The 21077-nt window shown below is 40.5% G+C and overlaps 1 protein-coding gene across 2 annotated transcripts in view; it reads left to right on the forward strand.

The window, feature by feature from the left end:
- The first annotated feature begins 8209 nt into the window (after positions 1 to 8209).
- The window catches only part of CSTF3 (cleavage stimulation factor subunit 3), an 81219-nt gene continuing 68351 nt past the window's right edge, over positions 8210 to 21077 (forward strand). The window contains 1 exon segment of one of the 2 annotated variants that reach the window (NM_001267844.1): positions 8210 to 8395. In NM_001267844.1, the coding sequence (NP_001254773.1) occupies positions 8369 to 8395 (27 nt within the window). In that variant the 5' untranslated portion in view covers positions 8210 to 8368. 2 annotated transcript variants of the gene reach the window in all.

The raw sequence follows: 21077 nt of genomic DNA on the forward strand, positions 1-21077 counted from the left end.
TCCCAGATATATTTTTGTCCTTCTCACACAAGCTTTTAAAATATTTGCCCATCCCTCTGCACAGCCTGTTGCCATTAATAGCCTTTTAATAAAATAGATCAAAATATAAAAAGCCAACGGAAATATTTGAGAAACATATCTATGAGGGTGAGGAGCTGGTGTATGCTTAATGGAGTTATAGCCAGTGGGTATATTATGTCAAGTATAACATATGCCCAGCCTTATATGACTGATTTGGACAAATATGAGTTTAAGATTAGAAATACTGTAGGGGAGTTCCCGTCGTGGTGCAGTGGTTAACGAATCCTACTAGGAACCATGAGGTTGAGGGTTCGGTCCCTGCCCTTGTTCAGTGGGTTAAGGACCCGGCGTTGCCCTGAGCTGTGGTGTGGGTTGCAGATGCGGCTCGGATCCTGCGTTCTGTGGCTCTGGCGTAGGCTGGTGGCTACAGCTCGGATTAGACCCCTAGCCTGGGAACCTCCCAATATGTCGAAGGAGTGGCCCAAGAAATGGCAAAAAGACAAAAAAAAAAAAAAAAAAAGAAATACTGTAGAAGTCTCCAAAGAATTACTAAAAATCCAGTCAGCTTGTTAGCAGAACATTTGCTTTATTGTCAATGATGTTCAATTGAGTTTTTCAGATCCCAAAAAAAGGGACCAGTATAAGCTTTCATAACCAGTAGATAATTTTCTAAGTGTTTAGGATGATAGATCAGTTGGAATACGTATTTATCAGAGTGCCTGATTATAATGATCACTCAGGAATTTAACATTTGCCATTAATGTCTCTAATAAAATTTTTGTAAAAGTTATGAGAAATTAGTTCCTTAATCACATGGTAGGTGTGCCTGGACTGTAGTCTAGAACGCTAATTAATATTTCTAACTGATTTGTAATAAGGAAGTAATATTCTTACCAAGTATGTTTGATCAAATGGATATTGTATTTGTCTGCCCCCTGGGGGATTCATGGAAACATTGCAAGTGGCAAAATTCATAATAAAATATTACATGTGTGTCATAGTATTATATTTACATAATTGTGGCCAATGAGGTAGTGGCAAAATGAAGAAACTTGTATGCTGAGTGTCAAGAGATGAAAATGTCCGAAAAAGGGGAGTGGTCAGCTTTGTCAAGTATTGCTGATAGACCAAATAAAATGAGTAGGCCTGAAGGCTAACCACTGCATTTGGTAAGTGGAAGGTCATAGGTAACCAGGATGAGAGGTGTTTCTGGATGTTTTATGGTTTTTATTGCTATTATGGTTATATATTTTCATTTACAACGTTTTTCTTTCTTTTTCTTTTTTTCGGTCACCCTACAGCATATGAAAGTTCCTGAACCAGGGATCAGATTCAAGCCACAGCTGAAACCTATGCTATTGCTGCAGCCATGTCAGATCCTTTAACCCATTCTGCCCAGCCAGGGGTTGAACCTGCGTCCTGGACCTGCTAAGACACCACCGATCCATTTGCGCCACAACAGGAACTCCCTTTATAACATTTTTCTAATCCACTACTGATCGAGTATAGGAAGCTATTTTTTTTTTTTTTCAATCTTTTTGGTCAGAGTTGCAGCATGCGGAAGTTCGTGGGCCAAGGATTATTTTTTTTCTTTTTAGGAATGCACCTGTGGCATATGGAAGTTCCCCAGGCTAGGGGTTGGAGGAGCTGCAGCTACAGGCCTATACCACAGCCACGGCAATACCAGATCCAAGCCGCATCCGCTACCTATGCCTTGCAGCTTGCGGCAACACTGGATCCTTAACCCACCGAGAGAGAGGCCAAGGATTGAATCCACATCCTCATGGATACTAGTCAGGTTCCTAACCCGCTGAGTCACAACAGGAACTCCCTGAACCAGGGATTGAACCCATGCTACAGCAGCAACCCAAGCCACAGCAGTGACAACACTGGATCCTTAACCTGCTGCACAACCTGGGAACTACGAAACTATTCATTTTTATAAATTGATTTTTTATTGGGCCACCTTACTCAACTTTATTATTATTTCTAATAGTTTATAAATTGATTTACTTGTTTTTTTTTTAGGTAGAAAATCATCTTGTATGAAAGCATTGACAGATTTGCCTTACTTTCCAATATTTATACTTTATTTGGCATTAAGTGGCAATTACTGTAGATGTAGATTTCTGGGAAATATTCTATATCACAAATGGAAGTTTACTACTAGTTTACTAGAGATTTTCCTTTTCTTAAATCATTAATATGTGTGAAGTTTTATCAAATTATTTTAAATAGGAGTTCCTGCTATGGCGCATCAGGATAGGTGGTGTCTTGGAGGCACTGGGACCAGGGTTTGAGAGTTCGATCCCCAGCCAGGCACAATGGGCTAAGGATCCAGTGTTGCTGCAGGTGCCCCTTAGGTTGCAGCTGTGATTCAGATATGATATCTGGCCTGCAAGCTCCATATGCCTCGGGGCAGCCAAAAATGAAAAAACAAAATTGGAGTTCCCGTCGTGGCGCAGTGGTTAACGAATCCGACTAGGAACCATGAGGTTGCGGGTTCGGTCCCTGCCCTTGCTCAGTGCGTTAACGATCCAGCGTTGCCGTGAGCTGTGGTGTAGGTTGCAGACGCGGCTCGGATCCCGCGTTGCTGTGGCTGTGGTGTAGGCTGGCGGCTACAGCTCCGATTCGACCCCTAGCCTGGGAACCTGCATATGCCGCGGGAGCAGCCCAAAGAAATAGCAAAAAAAAAAAAAAAAAAAATTATTTTAAACAAATATCAGATGATAATGATTTTCTGTTTTCAATTGTAAATATGACAATATATTTGTTAATAGATTTGCTAATGTTAATTCATGGTTATGGATAAATCTAGATATCTTGTATTTTACACATTTTCTTTCCCTTTTTCTTTCTTTTTCTTTTTAGGGCCACACCGGTGGCATATGGAGCTTCCCAGGCTAGAGGCTGAATTGGAGCTGTAGCCACTGGCCTAGCCACAGCCATAGCAACTTGAAACTGAGCTGGGTCTGCAGCCTACACCACAGCTCACAGCAACACCAGATTCTTAACCCACTGAGTGAGGCCAGAGATCTAACCTATGTCCTCATGCATACTAGTCAGATTCATTTCTGCTGAGCCATGACAGGAACCCCCTATTTCATATTTTCTTTTACGCTTGGTGCTGTTGGACCTCCTGCTGTGGCACAACGGGATTGGAAGTCTTGGAAGCACTGGGACTTGGGTTCAATCCTCAGCCGGGCACAGTGGGTTAAGGATCTGGCATTGCTGCAGCTTCAGCTTGGGTCACGACTACGGCTTGGATCTGATCTCTGGCCTGGGAGCTCCATGTGCTGTGGGGTGGCCAAAAATGATTTAAAAAAAAAAAAAAAAGTTTGGTGCTGTTTTCAATTTGATAATTTTGATTTTTCAATTTTCTTGATAAGGAAAATTGGCCTTCCTTAGGATTTTTTTTCTTTTTTTTGTCTGTTTAGGGCCACACCCTGAGGCATGGGGATGAATCAGACAGGGGTTGAATCAGAGCTGAAGCTGCTGGCCTACACCATAGTCACAGCAAAGCCAGATCCAAGCTGGCATCTCGGGATCCTTAACCCATTGAGCAGGCTTGAGCAAGCGTCCTCATGGATACTACTTGGTTTGTTATATATACTGTTATATACACTACCACAAGCTCCAAGAAGAAAATAATAACAGTACAGATGCTGGAATCCAATCATCTCCACCCTAATCCAGTATTAGGTTTCATTTTACTTAAGGAAATCTAATCATGCCATTATAGGAACTTATGACATCATGAGAAAAGGAGGGAAACTCATAAGGCAGAAAACACTCTAAAAGATAACATCTTTGTTACCACCTGCCCCTCGCAAACCCCATAAGCACAATTAAAAGATAAATGAGAAATAGGGATGAAATATTTGCAACCTATATAATACTTAGTGAGTTAACCCCTATAATATAGAAAGCATTCTTAAAAATCAAGACAATGAGGACCAAAAATACAATAGAAAAATGGGCAAAAGACTTGAATAGGCAGTTCAGAGTAGAAAAAAATGATTCTTATACATATGAAAAGATCATAGCCTCACTTGTAATTAATAGGAATAAGAATAAAATTGTACAGAGATACCACTTCTCACCTATGAAATTGGCAAAAATCCAAGTCTGACAACACACTGTTGAAGGTGCTGTGTTGTGGAAGGTGGGAAAAATGAACACACTGATTTTAGCAGTGCAAAGTGGCACAATTCCCATGGAAGGGAAGATGTCATAAAATTGCTCATCTGTTTACTTTTTTATTCAGCAATCCCACTTTTAGGGATGTACCCTGAAAAAATATATATCCATAAATATAAAACACCACATGTGCAAGATTATTTGCTGAATCCTTGTACAGCCAAGGATTGGAAATAAGACAGATAATCCTTTCACAGGGTTGGGTAAACTCATGGTACAAAGAGTGGAATCCTATGCAAATGTTTAAAAAAGAATGATGGGAGTTTCCATTGTAACTCAGCAGGTTAAGAACCTGACTAGTATCCATGAGGATTTGGGTTTGATCCATGACCTTGCTTAGTGGGTTAAGGATCTGGTGTTGCTGCATGCTGCAGTGTAGGTCCAAGACATGGATGGGATCCTGCATTGCTGTGGCTGTGGCCTAGGCCTGTAGCTACAGCTCTGATTCAACCCCTAGCCTGGGAACTTCTATATGCTGCAGGGATGGTCCTAAAAAGTATAAACAAATATGTAAACAAACAAATAAAAATGATGAAAAATCTCTATTTTCATCATTTCACTCCCTAGACCTCTATAAGATACTAAGTGAAAAGAGCAAGTGTATTTTTTGTATGAGAAATAAGGTGAAATATATGCATTACAAACTTTTGCAGAAAGAAATAGTAGAGAAGTTCTCCTGTGATGCAGAGGGTTAAGGGTCTAGCATTGTCACTGCTGTGGTTTGGGTTGCTGCTATGGTGCAGTTTCGATCCCTGGCCCAGGAACTTCCAACAACAGAGCCTCAGCAAAAAGAAAAAAGAAAAAAAAAGAAATACTAAAAAGATTAAAGATTAAAAACTAAAATAAAAGTTACCTATAAAAGGTGGGAATGGGATTGGGTGGGTGGAGGGGGTAGAGATTGAAGTGGAACTTCTCTGAGAATAACTCTTTATAAATTTTGATTCTTGAGCCATGTATTATGCTTTTTTAACATTTTAAAATAAAATGAATCTTTTTTTGGCTGTACCCATCTCTACATTGTAGAGATGTCTTGTGATATACAGTGGTTCCCCTGTCCTCTAGCCCCACTTCCCTGTCCACAGTTTCAGTTGCCTGTGATCAATCTCGTTCTGAAAATTAAATGGAAAATTCCAAGAATAAAAAATTCATAAAGTTTTTTTTGTTTTTTGTTTTGGCTGCACCCGAGGCATGTGGAAGTTCTTGGGCTGGGGAATCAAACCCACTCCACAGGAGCAACCCAAGCTGTTACAGTGACAGTGGCAGATTCCATAACTCCCTTAACCTGCTGCACCACAAGAGAACTCAAGTTTTAAATTCTGTGTTGATCTGTGTTCTGTGAGATGAAATCTGTTGCCACGTAGCCCTCTTGTTTATTAGATTGACTGTCCAGGTATCATAGTGCTTGTGTTCAGGTGACCCTTATTTTACTTCATAACGTCCCCCAAAGGCAAAAGTAGTGATGCTAGCAAGTTGAATATGCCAAAGAGAAGCTGTAAAATGCTTTCTTTAAGTGAAAATGTGAAAGTTCTTGCCTTACTAAAAAAAAATCGTGTGCAGAGGTTGCTATGATCTATGGTAAGAACAAATCTTCCAACTGTGAAATTGTGAGGGAAAAATAAATTCATGCTGGGAGTTCCCACTGTGGCACAGCAGAACGAACCCGACCAGTATCCACGAGGATGAGGGTTCCATCCCTGGCCTAGTACAGTGGGTTAAGGATCTGGCTTTGCGGTAAGCTCTGCTGTAGGTCAAAGACGTGACTTGGATCCTGTGAGTTGCCATGGCCGTGGCGTAGGCTGGCAGCTGTAGATCCAATAAGACCCCTAGCCTGGGAACTTCCAACAGGGGTCTGGCCCTAAAAAAGCAAAAAGCAAAAGCAAAATAAAATAAAATAAATTCATGCTAGTTTTGCTGTCATGACCTCAAACTGCAAAGGTTATGGCCAGTGTGTGATAAGCGCTTAGTTAAGGTGGAAAAGACACTCAACTTGTACAATGAGATATATATATATTTTTTTGGGGGTCTTTTTTGGCCATTTCTTGGGCCATTCCCACGGCATATGGAGGTTCCCAGGCTAGGGGTCGAATCAGAGCTGTAGCCGCCGGCCTACGCCAGGGCCACAGCAACACGGGATCCGAGATGCGTCTGCAACCTACACCACAGCTCACGGCACTTAACACTTAACCAACCGAGCAAGGCCAGGGATTGAACCCCAAACCTCATGGTTCCTAGTCGGATTCGTTAACCACTGCGCCATGATGGGAACTCCCTATGAGATATTTTGAGAGAGAGAAAAAGAGCATACACATTCACATAACTTTTCCTCTTTTTTTTTTTAAGGGCCACTCCCACGCAGCATATGGAGACTCCCAGGCTAGGGGTCTAATCAGAGCTACAGCTGCCGGCCTATACCACAGCCACAGCAACGCAGGATCGTTAACCCACTGAGGACAGGGATCAAACCCGCAACTTCATGGTTCCTAGTCGGATTTGTTTCAGCTGCCCCACGACGGGAACTCTACATTCACATAACTTTTATAGCAATTTTTTTTTTTTTTTTTTTTTTGCGTTGTAGGGCCGCACCCAAGGCACATGGAGGTTCCCAGGCTAGAGGCTGAATCAGAGCTACATTTGCCGGCCTATGCCACAGGCACAGCAACTCAGGATCTGAGCCATGTCTGTGACATACCACAGCTCACAGCAACGCCGGATCTCCCATCCTCTAAGTGAGGTCAGGGATCAAACCCGCGTCCTTATGGATACTAGTGGAGATCATTACCAATAAGCCACGGACAGGAATTCCCTACAATCGCTTTTTAATTATTGTTAATCTCTTAGTGTTCAGAATTTATAAATTGCACTTTATCATGGGTATGTATGTACAGGAAAAAACAGTATATATAAGGTTTGATACTATTCCGTTTCAGGCATCCACTAGGAGTCTTGGAACATAGGACAAGGGAACTACAGAGCATGCGGTCAAGGATGGAATTGTCATGTTTATCTAGTCTTCTATTGTTGGATGGTGTAAAAAACATCTCCACTATACATCTTCTGCTCATGTGTCTGATTACTTGGAAGGATAAGAATTTAGGCTGTGAAAAGGGCAGAGGTGGAAATAGGAGCAGAGGCATGGGACACTGAAAAGAGTAAAGAGTGTAAGGGAAAGGTTTGTTTACTTTGGGCCATAGGCCACTGTAGACAGAGGGTGGAAGAAGTCTTGTGATGATCCTTGATTGGAAAAGAGTTTTGAGACTTAGTTGCACTTGTTTTTGACTATGTCAGGTACTGTGCCAAGTACTTTTCCATGTATAACTTATTTAAACTGCAGGTACTATTGTTATTTCTATTTATAGGCAAAGAATCTGAGGCACAGAGATGTTAAACTGCCCAAGGTTACCCACTAGAGAGAGATAAGCCAGGATTCAAAAGAATGCAGTCTGGCTCCAGAACTATGATGGGATGCGGAGCTTAAAACCCATGCCTTACGGACATAACAAGCCTTAGACACAACAGTAACCAGTGACGGTATAAATATTAATGCTCTCGATCAGTCACTCTCATACCCCCAAAGTGTGAAAAGCATTAGCTGAGACCATAGAAAACTTCATGGATTCCTATTTCCAAAACATAGGAGCCATTTAACACTTAGCTTTGCTCCCTAAAATGGCCAGTTTGCTTGAATTGAATTGATTGGCAATCTTCAAGAGAGGAGAGTCCAGCTCCTCAGCATGATAATTAAATTCCAAAAGGCGCGCGAACTTCCCGGAGAAACAGTTTCCCGCCTCCTAGCCGGTTGCAGCCAGCTCAGCAACAGCCTCTCCAACCCCGGGCCTTGACGTCAGTACACGCATTGGGCCCGCCCCTGGCATCTTCCTGCTTCTGCGCGATTGAGTAACCAGGGAGTTTCGCTCTTAACTCCGCCCACTGCCCCGGAAGTTAATGCGGGAAGCCACACCTCCTTCTTCGGCCGGCAGGGACGCAGCCATTTTAATTCATATCTGAGTGGGCGGTGGCGATTCGTGTTGGCGGTCTGGCTCCGCAGGGCAGGGGGCAACTTTTCTGGCTTGGGGGAGGTTTTTTGTTTAATTTTTCTTTTCTAGCTTGGCATCGCGGGCCAGTTCGCACGTTCTAATCGACTGAGGCCATGTCAGGAGACGGAGCCACGGAGCAGGTGAGGAAGGAGAGTGGTGGGGCCTCGTGGCGACCTTTTCTCTCCACGTCTGTGTTCGTCCGAGTACTCCAGCCATGTTCGCTTGAGGAAGGAATTAGGGGTTTAATGAACCCGCAGGACCGGGTACCGAAGAACGGTGGGAATGGGGAAAGAGCTGAGATTTAAAACTCTTTTGGCTTCTCTGTCTTGGGCGTTAATATGAACAAATATTTGATTCACACAATAGCCGGGCAGCTGCTTCGTCCCGTTTTGGTCCTGGGACTACCCCAGTGAGATTTCTTCTTTTAATACCATTTGGTGTTAAGGGATTAGGGATTGATTATTTTAACGTGTTCTTGCTGTTCTCGAAAAACTTGACAGTGTCTCCTTCACCGCCTTTGTGGTATATCCAGAAGTAAATCGCTATTTTGAGAAATAATTTGAGTTGAAACTCTAGGGAAATAAGATTCTTGGCAGAGCGAATGAAGAAGGAAGTAGTTTAGGAGTAGAGAGCATGGCTGTGTTGAGATTTGGGAATTTTGTGGCTTTCTCCTGCTCCCTTTTCTCTGTTCTATCAACATTTCATTTTGGATTTTCAAACCGCAAAAGTAGTTGTAGAATTTGATAAATCGGAAACGAGAAGTCTGTTTTGGCCATCTGTTTTAGTACTGTGACTTTTAAGTATTTTAAGATTCAGGTTTTTAGTTAAATGATTTTTCTTCTTTTGCTCTTTAGTTTTGTAGGAGAGAATTGCCTTTTTATTTTGAAAGAGGAGACATACTTTATGGAAGATGTCAGTTTATTTTCGATTTAAGTCTGGTATGTTTAGGTAAATAGTTTTAAAATGGAGGGAGGCTAGCTAGCATGCAGAGTCTCAATTTCCTGAAATTTCGCATTGCCATAGCAACAAAATACACTTAAGTTTTCGGTTTTCAAGAGGCCAGCTTATGATGTGGGGGCTGTTTTTGGAGGTTGACAAGATAGCGACAGAATTGGAGCATTTCTATTCAACATTCTGGATAACTAAATTTTATTATATTGGGAAAGTATGGCTAAACTGAATTTTTGTGTTTGCTCGTTGACTAATTTCAGTCCTGAAAATTTCACAGTGTTTACATTTTACATGCTGTTAGAATTCCCAAGAACACAAGGTCTTAAAAATTACGTCAAATCTTTTTATGTATACTAACCCTTTTTCTGGGTTCATGTTTTGTCATGTGAAAGTCGAGGGGTAATACTGAGGATTTCATTGTAAGTTACCCGGAATTCATTGTTAATTCTTAAATTTATCTAAAATTGTAAACTCTGTGAAATATTGCCATGACTTTTCATTTCAGAACTGTGGTGTTTTAAATGGGAGAGAAAGTAGTAAAAATTTACAGAGAAAAATTTCACCTGTAAGTTTTCTTGTGCAAGGTTTAGGACATAAGGAAAAGTACAGTGAATACCTACAGTGCAGTTTTTCACCTAGGAGTGACAATTGTTGAACGTTTTGCCATTTGCTTTATCTCCTTGTACTTATTTATTTGAAACTAAGTCAACATATATTCAGCCCCCCATTTCAGTATTTTCTTATATAGTATAAGGGTATTAATGCTGTTATGTAACCATTATATGATTTCCCACCTAAGAAGATTAAATAGCAATACTGTATCATTTCTAAACTTCAGTGGTATTCAGATTTCCCCAGTTGGTCCTAAGAATGTGATTCATAGGTTTTTGTTTTTGTTTTTTAAATTAGACTCTAATCTAGGTTTACATTGTCTCATTTGGTTATGTTTCTTGAATAGTCCCTTCGTTTTTTTGTCCCCGAAGATATATTTTTTTTGTTCGTTTTTTTGCCTTTTCCAGCGGCATATGGAGGTTCCCAGGCTAGGGGTCGAATCAGAGCTGTACCCCCCAGCCTACACCAGAGCCTCAGCAACGCCAGATCCAAGCCGAGTCTGCAACCTGCACCACAGCTCACGGCAATGCCGGATCCTTTACCCACTGAGCAAGGTCAGGGACTGAACCCAAAACCTCATGGTTCCTAGTCGGATTTGTTAACCACTGCACCACGACGGGAACTCCTCCCCAAAGATATTTATTTGAAGAATCCAGAACAGTTTTCTTGTAGAGAACTCATTTTTTGAGTTTTTTTGATTTGAGTATGTGTGTGGTGTCATTTAATGTGTCCCCTCATCTTATGTATTTCCTGAAAATTATGGTTATGACTAAACTCAGAGCTTTGTTAGTATTCAGGTTAAATATTTTTGGGTTAAAGACTGTACCTCACATTAAGAGGCACTTAATGCTAGGTTGTTCGACTTTTTGTAGTGGTTAAATTTGGTCACTTGGTTAGGGTAGTGACTGCTGTATCTCTTCTTTGTAAAGGATTATTTTTCTCCTTTGCAGTTAGTAATCTGGATTGATAACTGTGTTCCTCAGTAAACGTTTATCTAGTTATTATCATCAAATGATAGTCCTTGAAAAAGTCAGTTATTTCCTTGGAGGTGGCAAGTGGTGGTTTTAAAAAAAAATCTATTATGTCTCTACTTAATGGCTCATTTTTCTGCAAAGAAGAAATTCCTTTTTTTTTTTTTTTTCTCCTGTTCTCTTTAAAGATTTGAGTATCTGAATTCATGAGGTGTCTGTCTGTCTCCCTCTCCTTATCGACTCTTAACTTGTCCTGGCCTTTATGATGCCTCCTTTATTTTTTCCATCTGTCTAAAAGACAATACCAACAAAATAGTCATCTTCATATAAACTTTTAAACTTGTGAAAGATACATTTCAAACATGCAAGAAAAAAGAATAGTATAGGGGTTCCTATGTGGCCCAGTGTGTTAAGTATCCAGCAGCGTAGATGCGGCCGAAAGAGAAAATAATGTAAGATGTGATGTTCCTGTGTTAGAGTTTCAACTCACAGCTAAATTGTTTTCTCCTTTTTTCTGTACTTTTACTTACTCTTCCCACCCCATTACTTTGAAGTAAATCTCAGATACTATATTATTCATCTTTACTTGAAATGGTAATTAAATAACTTAAACCTTGAAGAGTAACATGATTAAGGAATTCCCATTGTGCCTCAGCTGTTAAGAATCCAGCACTGTCTCTCTAAGGATGCAGGTTCCATCCCTGGCCTTGCTCAGTAGGTTAAGGCCTTGAGTTGTGGCCTTGAGTTGCTGCAAGCTGCAGGCATTGGTCACAGAGGAGGCTTAGATGCAGTTTTGCTGTTGCTGTAGCCTGCAGCTGCAGCTCTGATTCAACCCCTAGCTTGTGAACTTCATAGGCCATGGGTGTGGCCTAAAAAAAGAGTAATGTGATTTAAAAAAAGATAAATCAAGTAGCTTGCTCGATGTATAAGGCAACAGTTAGTGAAACTTTAGAAGAAAAGTGAGTGCTGATGGACGAGGGACAAAAAATTAAACAAAACTGAAGAATAATAAAAAAAATCAGAACTACTCTGAATCATGGATTTGCTTTGGAAAGATGCCAAGGGATGAGACAGACAAAGAATCCTGCAAGATAAGAGTAGATTTCTTTTAGCTGTATACATTTGAAACTCAAAAAAATTTGGTTCGGTAAACCTGATAATATCTTAAATTTGTCATTCAAAAATATAGGTGGTCTTTCTTGGTACTGAATCGCTAGATTTGTGCTTTGCGGAAGAGGGAAATGATTGTAGGCAAGCAAAATCACAGTTAAGATTTATTTATTTATTTAAACTCTTGTCAGAAAGTTCTTGTTTTACTTTGAGAGCGCTGTTTAAATTATCTTGCAGTGTTGGTGGGTATTCTTCTGGAACTTGACGTTTACTGTTTTTGCCAGTTTAATGGTGACAAAACTATTTGCATATAGGTTTTCCTCTATAATGAAAGCACATCTGGTTCCTTTGTGTAATCATGGCTATATTTTTATCATGTACATTTTTTACTGCTTGATTCAACTTTTGATCACATTCTTCTGATCCATTTTACCTTGTGCACCACCCCTACAGCATTTAATAGACTATTGTTTAGTTCCTTCCCGGGGTTTTAAGTTGAATGGGCTACCTTAAAAAACTGAAAAACAGGAGTTCCCTTGTGGGGTAGCGGATTAAGGATCCAGCATCATTGCAGCAGCCTGGGTTGCCTCTGTGGCACTGGTTGGATGCCTGGGAACTTCCACATGCCTGAGGTGTGACAAAAACAAAACCTAGAAACACTGTTTTAAATGTGTTCAGTAAATGGATGGATGAATTTTTGCATGCAGGCTATATGCTTTATGTTAAAAATTTTTAAGAATTGTATCTCTTAGGACGGCAGGTACTTAAATGATTAACACAAAGTAAAATACTTTGGGCATAGGAGTGGATGATCTCTAAAGTTCTGTTGGTAAGAGGAAGGGAGAGAAATGTATTTGGCTGAGTCAATTCCCATGAACTGTTAAATCCCTAAAATTCTGTTTTTACACTGCTGTCTTTTAGAAAGAAGATTTCAGTTTTCAACAATTAATAGCCCATCCTGAATTAGGAAGGCCTCAAATATAAAAGGAATGATCCTTACTTCGGAAAAATTGCAAGAGTTGAGGAGCACAAAATAATTGCCAGGAGTTCTTAACAAACGGGAATTCAAGGCGATAAATTCATGTTTTGCTTTTGGTGAAAAATACAATTAGGAAGACAGAAAATATGAGAAGTGTGTTATGTTATATACTTAACTAATAAGGAAAAACAGATGAAATATTCAATATTGAAACCTGATTTATTTTGTTGGTACTATTAGTATTTAGTAGGGGTTACAAGGGAATAGTGCCTTTTTTTTCCCCCCCACTTTTTAGGGCCGCACCCCAGCATATGGAAGTTCCCAGGGCTAGGGGTCCAGTCGGAGCTATAGCTGCTGGCCTATGACACAGCCACACCAGCTCCAAGCTCTGTCTGTGATCCACACCACAGCTCACAGCAATGGAGCGCGGCAACCCGCTGAGCGAGGCCAGGGATCGAACCCGCAACCTCATAGTTCTAGTCGTATTTGTTTCCACTTCGCCACAACAGGAACTCCCGGATAGTGCCAATTTTAAACCCAAGCGGATGTGTGTGTGTATATATTCTCACACCAATACCAAATGTTCAGGGAAAACAAAGACAAATTCACAACATATATATTTATATTAGACAGTGTGTTCTTTGGATTCAGTTATTCTTATCCGTCTTTAGCAAAATCTGTTTGTAATAATCTTTCCTATTCCCCCCCCCCTTTTTTTGTCATTTTAGGGCCGCACCCGGGGCATGTGGAGGTTCCCAGGCTAGGGGTTGAAACGGAGCGGTAGCTGCTGGCCTATACCACAGCTACAGCATCGACAGATCCGAGCCATGTCTGCAACCTACACCACAGCTCAAGGCAATGCCACATCCTTAACTCACTGAGTCGAGGCCTGGGACCAAACCCAAAACCTCATGGTTCCTAGTTGGATTCGTTTTCCACTGTGTCACAATGGGGAACCCCCCCCCCCGCCATTTTAAGTGCTGTTTAGTATAACAGTTTTGAGCAGGCATATTTGATTTGATCTTTAATATTTCCTTAGAAAACTAACTACACAGAATACTCTTTATGGCAGTGACTGTTCCTAAGATTGATTGATCAGTATTTACAGAAATAGTGGTTTTCCTTAGACATACAACAGAAAGGTGCTCTTGTTAGAAGAGATTGCATTTCTTCAGCATTAGAAATACAGAAATTTATACCTTAGATCTTTTAGAATGGCAAAATCTGTTCAGATGTTTGTACCTATTAAGTAGATGATTGCAGGAAGCAATTCATAGTTTTAAGCTTTTCTGCAATTTTCTGTAAATCTTTATTCCTCATTAGGTAAGACCTAGTTGTGAATTTGTCTTTGTTTTCCCTGAACATTTGGTATTGGTGTGAGAATTTGTTTCATTTTATTTTACTTTTTATTTTTTTAGTCCTTTCTTAGGGCTGCACCTGCAGCATATGGACATTCCCAGGCTAGGGGTCAAATTTGAGCCAGGGCAACTTGGGATCCAAGTCTTGTCTGTGACCTACACCACAGCTCACGGCAACGCTGGATCCCTAACCCACTGAGCAAGGCCAGGGATCGAACCAGCATCCTCATAGATGCTAGTTGGGTTCACTAACTGCTGAGTAATTCTGAACTCCAAGAATTGATTTTAAAAGGGATTTTGGGGGGGGGGCAAAGGTTTAAACTTTATAGATTGATGGATAGTTTATAATAAGCAGTAAATATTGAATAATACCAGAAGGGCAAAACTATATTCTAATTGTTGTATTTCTCATGTTTCACTTAGTTTATCAAGTGAATTAACTTTTTGGCTACTCTTGGTCTAAAGAAGCTGCATTTTCAAGTTCTAAGAGATTAAGATTTTTATTTCTTTTTTGTAGCTCTTCATTTCCTAGGGAATGAATAAAAAACTTAATAAACAAATATTTGGAGCAATAACTGTTACCCTGTTTTTTCCTCCTTTAAATTTTTGAAGTGTTTGCATGTTTTTAGATTTTAGTTTTGGAAAGGTTTGAAGAGATTATGTATGCAGGATACACATTCAGATTCATTCAGGAAAAGAAAAACATCTAGTAGAGTTTCGTTGCACTGGTAGAGGAAACAGGAGTAAGCTGGTGTCTAATATTAATGCCACCTGTCTTTTGCTTTATTCTATAGGCATATGAATTGGCTCAGTTACTGCTTGTAGATGGTCTTCTGGAATGAGACCCTTTTTTTTTTTTTTTTTTTTTGCTTTTTAGGTCCGCATCTGTGGCATATGGAGGTTCCCACACTAAGGATCAAATTGGTGCTGCAGCTGCCGGCCTACACCACAGCCACAGCAATGCCAGATCCTAGCCAAATTTGTGACCACAGTTCATGGCAATGCCGGAAGCTTAACCCACTGAGGGGGGCCAGGTATTGAACCCATATCCTCATGGATACGGGTTGGGTTTGTTACTGCTGAGCCACAATGGAAACTCCTACCCTATTCTGCTTTTAATTTTGAAAAAAAAAGATTGACTACCAAGAGAGACTTAAGACTCTCTCTCGTATTTTCAGTTTTCTTAATGTTTTAACTACAGTAACCAAGGAATGACTTGGGTCAGGTGTCCCCCCGCCCCCTTTTGGAGGAAACATTTGGAAAAAAATTTATGTATAGAACAGATGGATTAGGTTGTGTTTGTCAAAATGGAGTTGATGGTCCATTGCATCATAATCCATTAGGTGCTTCATAAAAGTAGAGGTGCCTATACCTCAATTTCAGACATGCTGAAACAGATTCTGTAGGTGAGACCGAGTATCTTCATTGGAAATGAGTATCACAGGAGATTTTTATGTAAAAGACATTTTACAAACCACTTAATTAAGTTAGGGATTAAAAATACCTGAACCTTCGAATTTGTTTTTGAATACCTTCTTAATAAAATAGATGGAGAAAAACATTGCAGATCGTTTGAGGATTGTCAGGCCTTTGATAGTATTTTATTGATTTTTCTCCCCCTACTATATTGAGTCATTCATTACCCTTAATAGTGGAAAATACACATTATAGAAGTAGGTTTGAGACTCTTTCCTTGGTTGTTTTGTTGCAAAGATCAGCAAAAATCTTTTTTTTATCTTTAATTTTTTGGACACACTTGCAGCATTTGGAAGTTCCTGGGCCAGGGATTTGGAACCCATGCCATAGTAGCAACCCAGCTGCTGCAATGACAACACAGCAGTTTAATCACCTATCTCCCTCCATACTTTTAACATTTATCACTTGGTTTAAATTTTCGCTGATATCTGGTATAACTTAATTTCCATATGACCTCCAGCATAACACTTTCTCCATTTACCATAGAAACAGGCTATTTGGAGAAAGAGAACTACATTTGTTTTTTCTATCCAAATTTTACTTCCTTGTGACTTCACCCCCGCCCCCCAACAACTCCTTAATAGTAATTAGCTATCATATAGAATGTGGCTTGCAGCTTAACTCAGTTAAGCTGAGAGGCTACATCTCCATAGTTAGATGAAAAGCCTATTAAAAATGCTTCTCATGGAGGTCCCGCTGTGGTGCAGTGGGTTAAGGATGCTGTGTAGGTAGTGGCTGAGGCTCAGATTTGATCCCTAGCTGAGGAACTTCGATGTGCGACAGGTGTGGCCAAAAAAGAGCTTCTCCCTTTTCCAAACACATAACTGTAGTTTTATGGTCTTAAACTTTATCAAAAACAATATGTTACAATAGATTATAAGCAAAGCAGATAATGTCTCTATTTAGCCAGACATTAAAGAGCTCACAGAAATGCAAGACAGTGCCATTGTCACTAATTCTTTTTTCTTTTTATGACCACACCTGTAGAATACGGAAGTTACCAGGCTAGGGCTGGAATTAGAGCTGCAGCTGCAACCTATGCTGCAGCTTATGGCAATGCTGAATCCTTAACCCACTGAGCCACAATGGGAATTCCTTCACTATTTTTTTGTTTTGTTTTAGAAAATGTTTTATATAAAATTATACATTTATTTTAAAATGAATTAACAAGTTAGAAATTTTACAGTTTAATTCCTAATATGGTAATATTTTTAGATTTAACCCACATTTAAAAAAAAAAAATCTCTTTGGTTCCTCAGTTGTATTTCTCTCCTTTTTTTTGGCTGCCCTGTGGCATAAGGAGTTTGGATTTGAGCCACTGCAGAGGTGCCTGGGATCAAACCTGTGTCCCATTGTTGAAAAGACGCCACCAATCCTGATGTGTCACAGTGGGAACCCCTGGTTCCTTAGTGTAAGAGTGCAAAGCAGTTTGTTTTTTGTTTTTGTTTGTTTGTTTGTTTTTTTGGCTGCCCCTATGGCATGGGAAAGTTCCTGGGCCAGGGATTGAACCCATGCAGTAGCAGTGACAGCATTGGATCCTTAACCCATGGCACAACCAGGGAACTCCAATAAAACTGTAGAAAGTTGGAGAACTGTTGAAATAGTGCATGGAGCCTGTGAGGCAGTGTCCATAGTTCTTTTTCTCTGAGTTAGCTCCATATAAGAAAAGGATAAACGTAGAAAGTAAAAACACTATCAACTGAAGGGGAGAAAATTTTCGTCAATCATATATCCCATAAAGGACTTATATCCATAATAACTAAAGAACTCTTAACAATTCAGTAACAAAAAGATAACAATTAAAAATGGGCAGGAAGAGAGTTCCTGGGTGGCTCAACTGGTTAAGGATCCGACATTGTTACTGCTATGGCTCTGGTTGCTGCTGTGGTGTGGGTTCAATCCCTAGCCCAGGAATATTTGCATGCTCTAGGAGTGGCAAAAAAAAAAAGGAATTTGAGTAGACATTTCTCTAAAGGTACACAAATAGCTGCTAAAAACAAGTGTTGGTGACCTAGTTGAGAAGTTGGAACCCTCATACTGGTGGGACTATAAAATGGTTCAGTCACTTTGGAAAACAGTCTGAGAGTTTTTCATTTTAAACATAGAATTGCCTTATGACCTAGCAACTTCTAGGTATATACCTAAGAAAAAGAAAAGACAAAACGAACTCCTCTTAAAAGCTGGAAATAGGAGTTCCTGCTGTGACACAGTTGGTTAGGTATCCGGTGTTGCCATAGCTATGGTAAAGGTCACAGCTGTGGTTGGGATTCTATCCCTGACCAGGGAACTCCCATATGCTGAAGGTGCGGCCAAAAAAAAAAAAAAAATTGGAAATAATCTTTGGAGTTCCCATTGTGGCTCAGCGAGTTAGGGTTAAGATTCTGGCTTGTATCCACGAGTATGCGGGTTCAGTCCCTGGTTGCTTCTTCAGTGGGTTAAGGATCTAGTATTTCCGCAAGCTGTGGCATAGGTCACGGATGTGGCTCATATCTAGTGTTGCTGCGTCTGTTGTGTAGGCAGGCAGCTGCAGCTCTAGGCCAGAAACTTCCATATGCCCCAGGTGTGGCCCTAAAAAGAAAAACAACTAGAAATAATCCAGATGTTCATCAACTGATGAATAAATAAAATGATGAGATATCCATACAATGGAATATTTGGTAATAGAAAACATAATGCTATGTAATAAAACGTGAACTTTGAGAACACGCAAAGTGAAAGTCAGAAACAAAACTAAGTGTATGATATTTCCATGAAATACCCGCATATCTGTGGAAACTAAGTTGGTGGTTGCCTGGGGCTAGAGGAGTTGGGAAATGGGAATGACTTAATCAGTATGGGTTTCTATTTGAGAAGATAAAAAAATTTTTTTAAATCTATTGTTATAATGAACATACTAAATTTAAGCCATTGAATTTTACACTTTAAATAGGTGATTTGTATGGTATGTGATTATGTCTCAGTAAAGCCATTATTAAAAACAAAAGGTCTGAAGTTCTCTGGAGGTGCAGTCAGTGGGTTTAAGGATCTGACATGGTCATTGCTGTAGCTCAGGTCACTGCTGTGGTATCGGTTTTATCCTTGCCTGGGAACTTCTGCTTGCTGTGGAAGCAGCCAAATTATACAAATACACGTATAATGTATCCTATCTCCATACTTTTAGCCACTTGTACAGAGAGGAAAGTTGTTATTTTAGCTGTGCACTACTATTAGAAAAACAGTTAATAGAACAGATGCTGGAGATAGTTCCTCAGTAACATTTTCACCTTATTCAAAAATTAGTGGCATCTAGTTCACAATTTCTTTTTTGTCTTTTTAGGGCTGTACCTACAGCATGTAGAGGTTCCCTGGCTAGGGGTCGAATCGGAGCTGTAGCTGCTAGCCTACACCACAGTGACAGCAATGCCAGATCTGAGCCACGTCTTTGACATACATACACCACAGCTCACAGCAACCCCGGATCCTTAGCCCACTGAGCAAGGCCGGGGATTGAACCTGTGTCCTCATGGATACTCGGGTTTGTTAACCACTGGGCCATGACAGGAACTCCCAGTTCAAAATTTTTTTCTGATTTTTGAACCCATTCAAAATAGTATATGTTGGTGTATAACTCTATACTCCATGCGGTTGAGTTATTTTTCTGGTTTTTAAAATTGTGCAAATCAAAGAAGTTCCCAATGTCCTACTAATAATAAACGTGCATGCCTTGGGAGCTAGTTCAGCTTTTGTTCTGCTCTTGATTCGGTGCCCATCCTACTCCCCGTTAACATCACCATTATCTTCTTCCCGAAGAATGGTAATGGGATTACACTTTATTCTAAAGACAAAAGCTGGATTTTGATAGTTTCTTAGTGTTTTGGGGACATGTAAGGATGACATTGGCTGTTCTTTTGCTGTAACGAAGCAGAGTTCTGACATCATTCCATTACAAGTGGGCACTGGAAACTTGCCGCAAGTTTTCTTCAAGTAGTCTCTTTCTCTGATCTGGCAACAGAGTCAGGAAATAATAATAAAACTCCATTCTGTATGGAAGCTCAGTCTCCTTGTGGATACTAGAATTTTCCTTTGCTCTACAGCAGTTTGGTAACCAGGCCACAAAACAAAAACGAAAACAACAATTTCATGCTCTTGATTACCTAGCTGGTTCATAGCTGTGATGGTGAATGCCTTTTTATTGTGGGAATTAAATGTGACCTTCAACAGAGGATACTCTTGGCCATTTTGGTTTAAACCCCCCCCATTTTTTTCTCTGCCCCAAGGCATATGGAGTTCCAGGCCAGGGATCAGATCTGAACAGCAATCACAACCTAAGCTGCAGCTGTGGCAACGTTGGATCTCTAACCCACAGTGCTGGGCCGGGGATTGAACCTGCGACCGGCACTCCCGAGATGCCACTGATCCCATTGTGCCACGGTGGAAACTTCTACCTTCCTTTTTAATTAATTCAGTTGATTATTATCTATATAGATTGTTTTTGTTTTAAGGCCGCACCCTCGGGATATGGAGGTTCTATATTAGGCTGGGGGTCTAATCAATGCTACAGCTGCTGGCCTATACCACAGCTCACAGCAACACCAGATCCATAATCCACTGAGCGAGGCCAGGGATGGAACCCAAAACCTCATGGATACTAATTGGGTTTGTTAACTGCTAAGCCACTACAAGAACTCCTATATAGATTGTTTTATGAACATTTAACTATATCCTTGTTGAGAGGAAAACATTTAGGGTAGTAAGACATTCTGAAAAGAGCCAGCTGTGGTTTCTCCTGGATTCTAATTGGACAGTAGGCGGATTTGTGTATTATATTTTTCATTGTGAAGTAGGGTGATCTGTTACTTAACAAGGAATGACAATTAATGAGTACCATAGTAGATGCTCAGATTTGTGTGTGTGTGTGTTTTTTTTTTTTTAAGGGCGGCACCTACGACATATGGAAGTTCCCAGGCGAGGGGTCAAATTGGAGCTGTAGCTGCCAACCTTCACCACAGCCACGGCAACACGGGATCCAGGCTGTGTCTGACCTGCACCACAGCTTATGGCAACGCCACATCCTTAACCAACTGAGCAAGGCCAGGGATGGAACCCACACCTTCATGGATACTAGTCAGGTTTGTTACTGCTGACCCATGACAGAACAACCCCCCTCCTCCCCCCCCGTGCGCTTTAGCATCTGATCCAGCATCCTTTGCATGGATTCTTTAATTTGTGGTAAACCCCCCAAGTGTCTGTGGATAGAATTTTTGGGGTTCCATGAACTTGGATGGGCAAAAGTATGTTCACTAATCTCTAAGTGAAATTGAGTCTATCCTTCTATTATGAACATAGGGAAGAAACCACACTAGCAGTATTCAGGAACAGCTTTGTT

Source organism: Sus scrofa, chromosome 2 (genome assembly GCF_054392235.1).
Source record: "Sus scrofa isolate SSC_HxYL_T2T_F1_AM1 chromosome 2, Sscrofa_HxYL_maternal_Yorkshire_Landrace_v2.0, whole genome shotgun sequence".
Lineage (NCBI taxonomy): Eukaryota > Metazoa > Chordata > Mammalia > Artiodactyla > Suidae > Sus > Sus scrofa.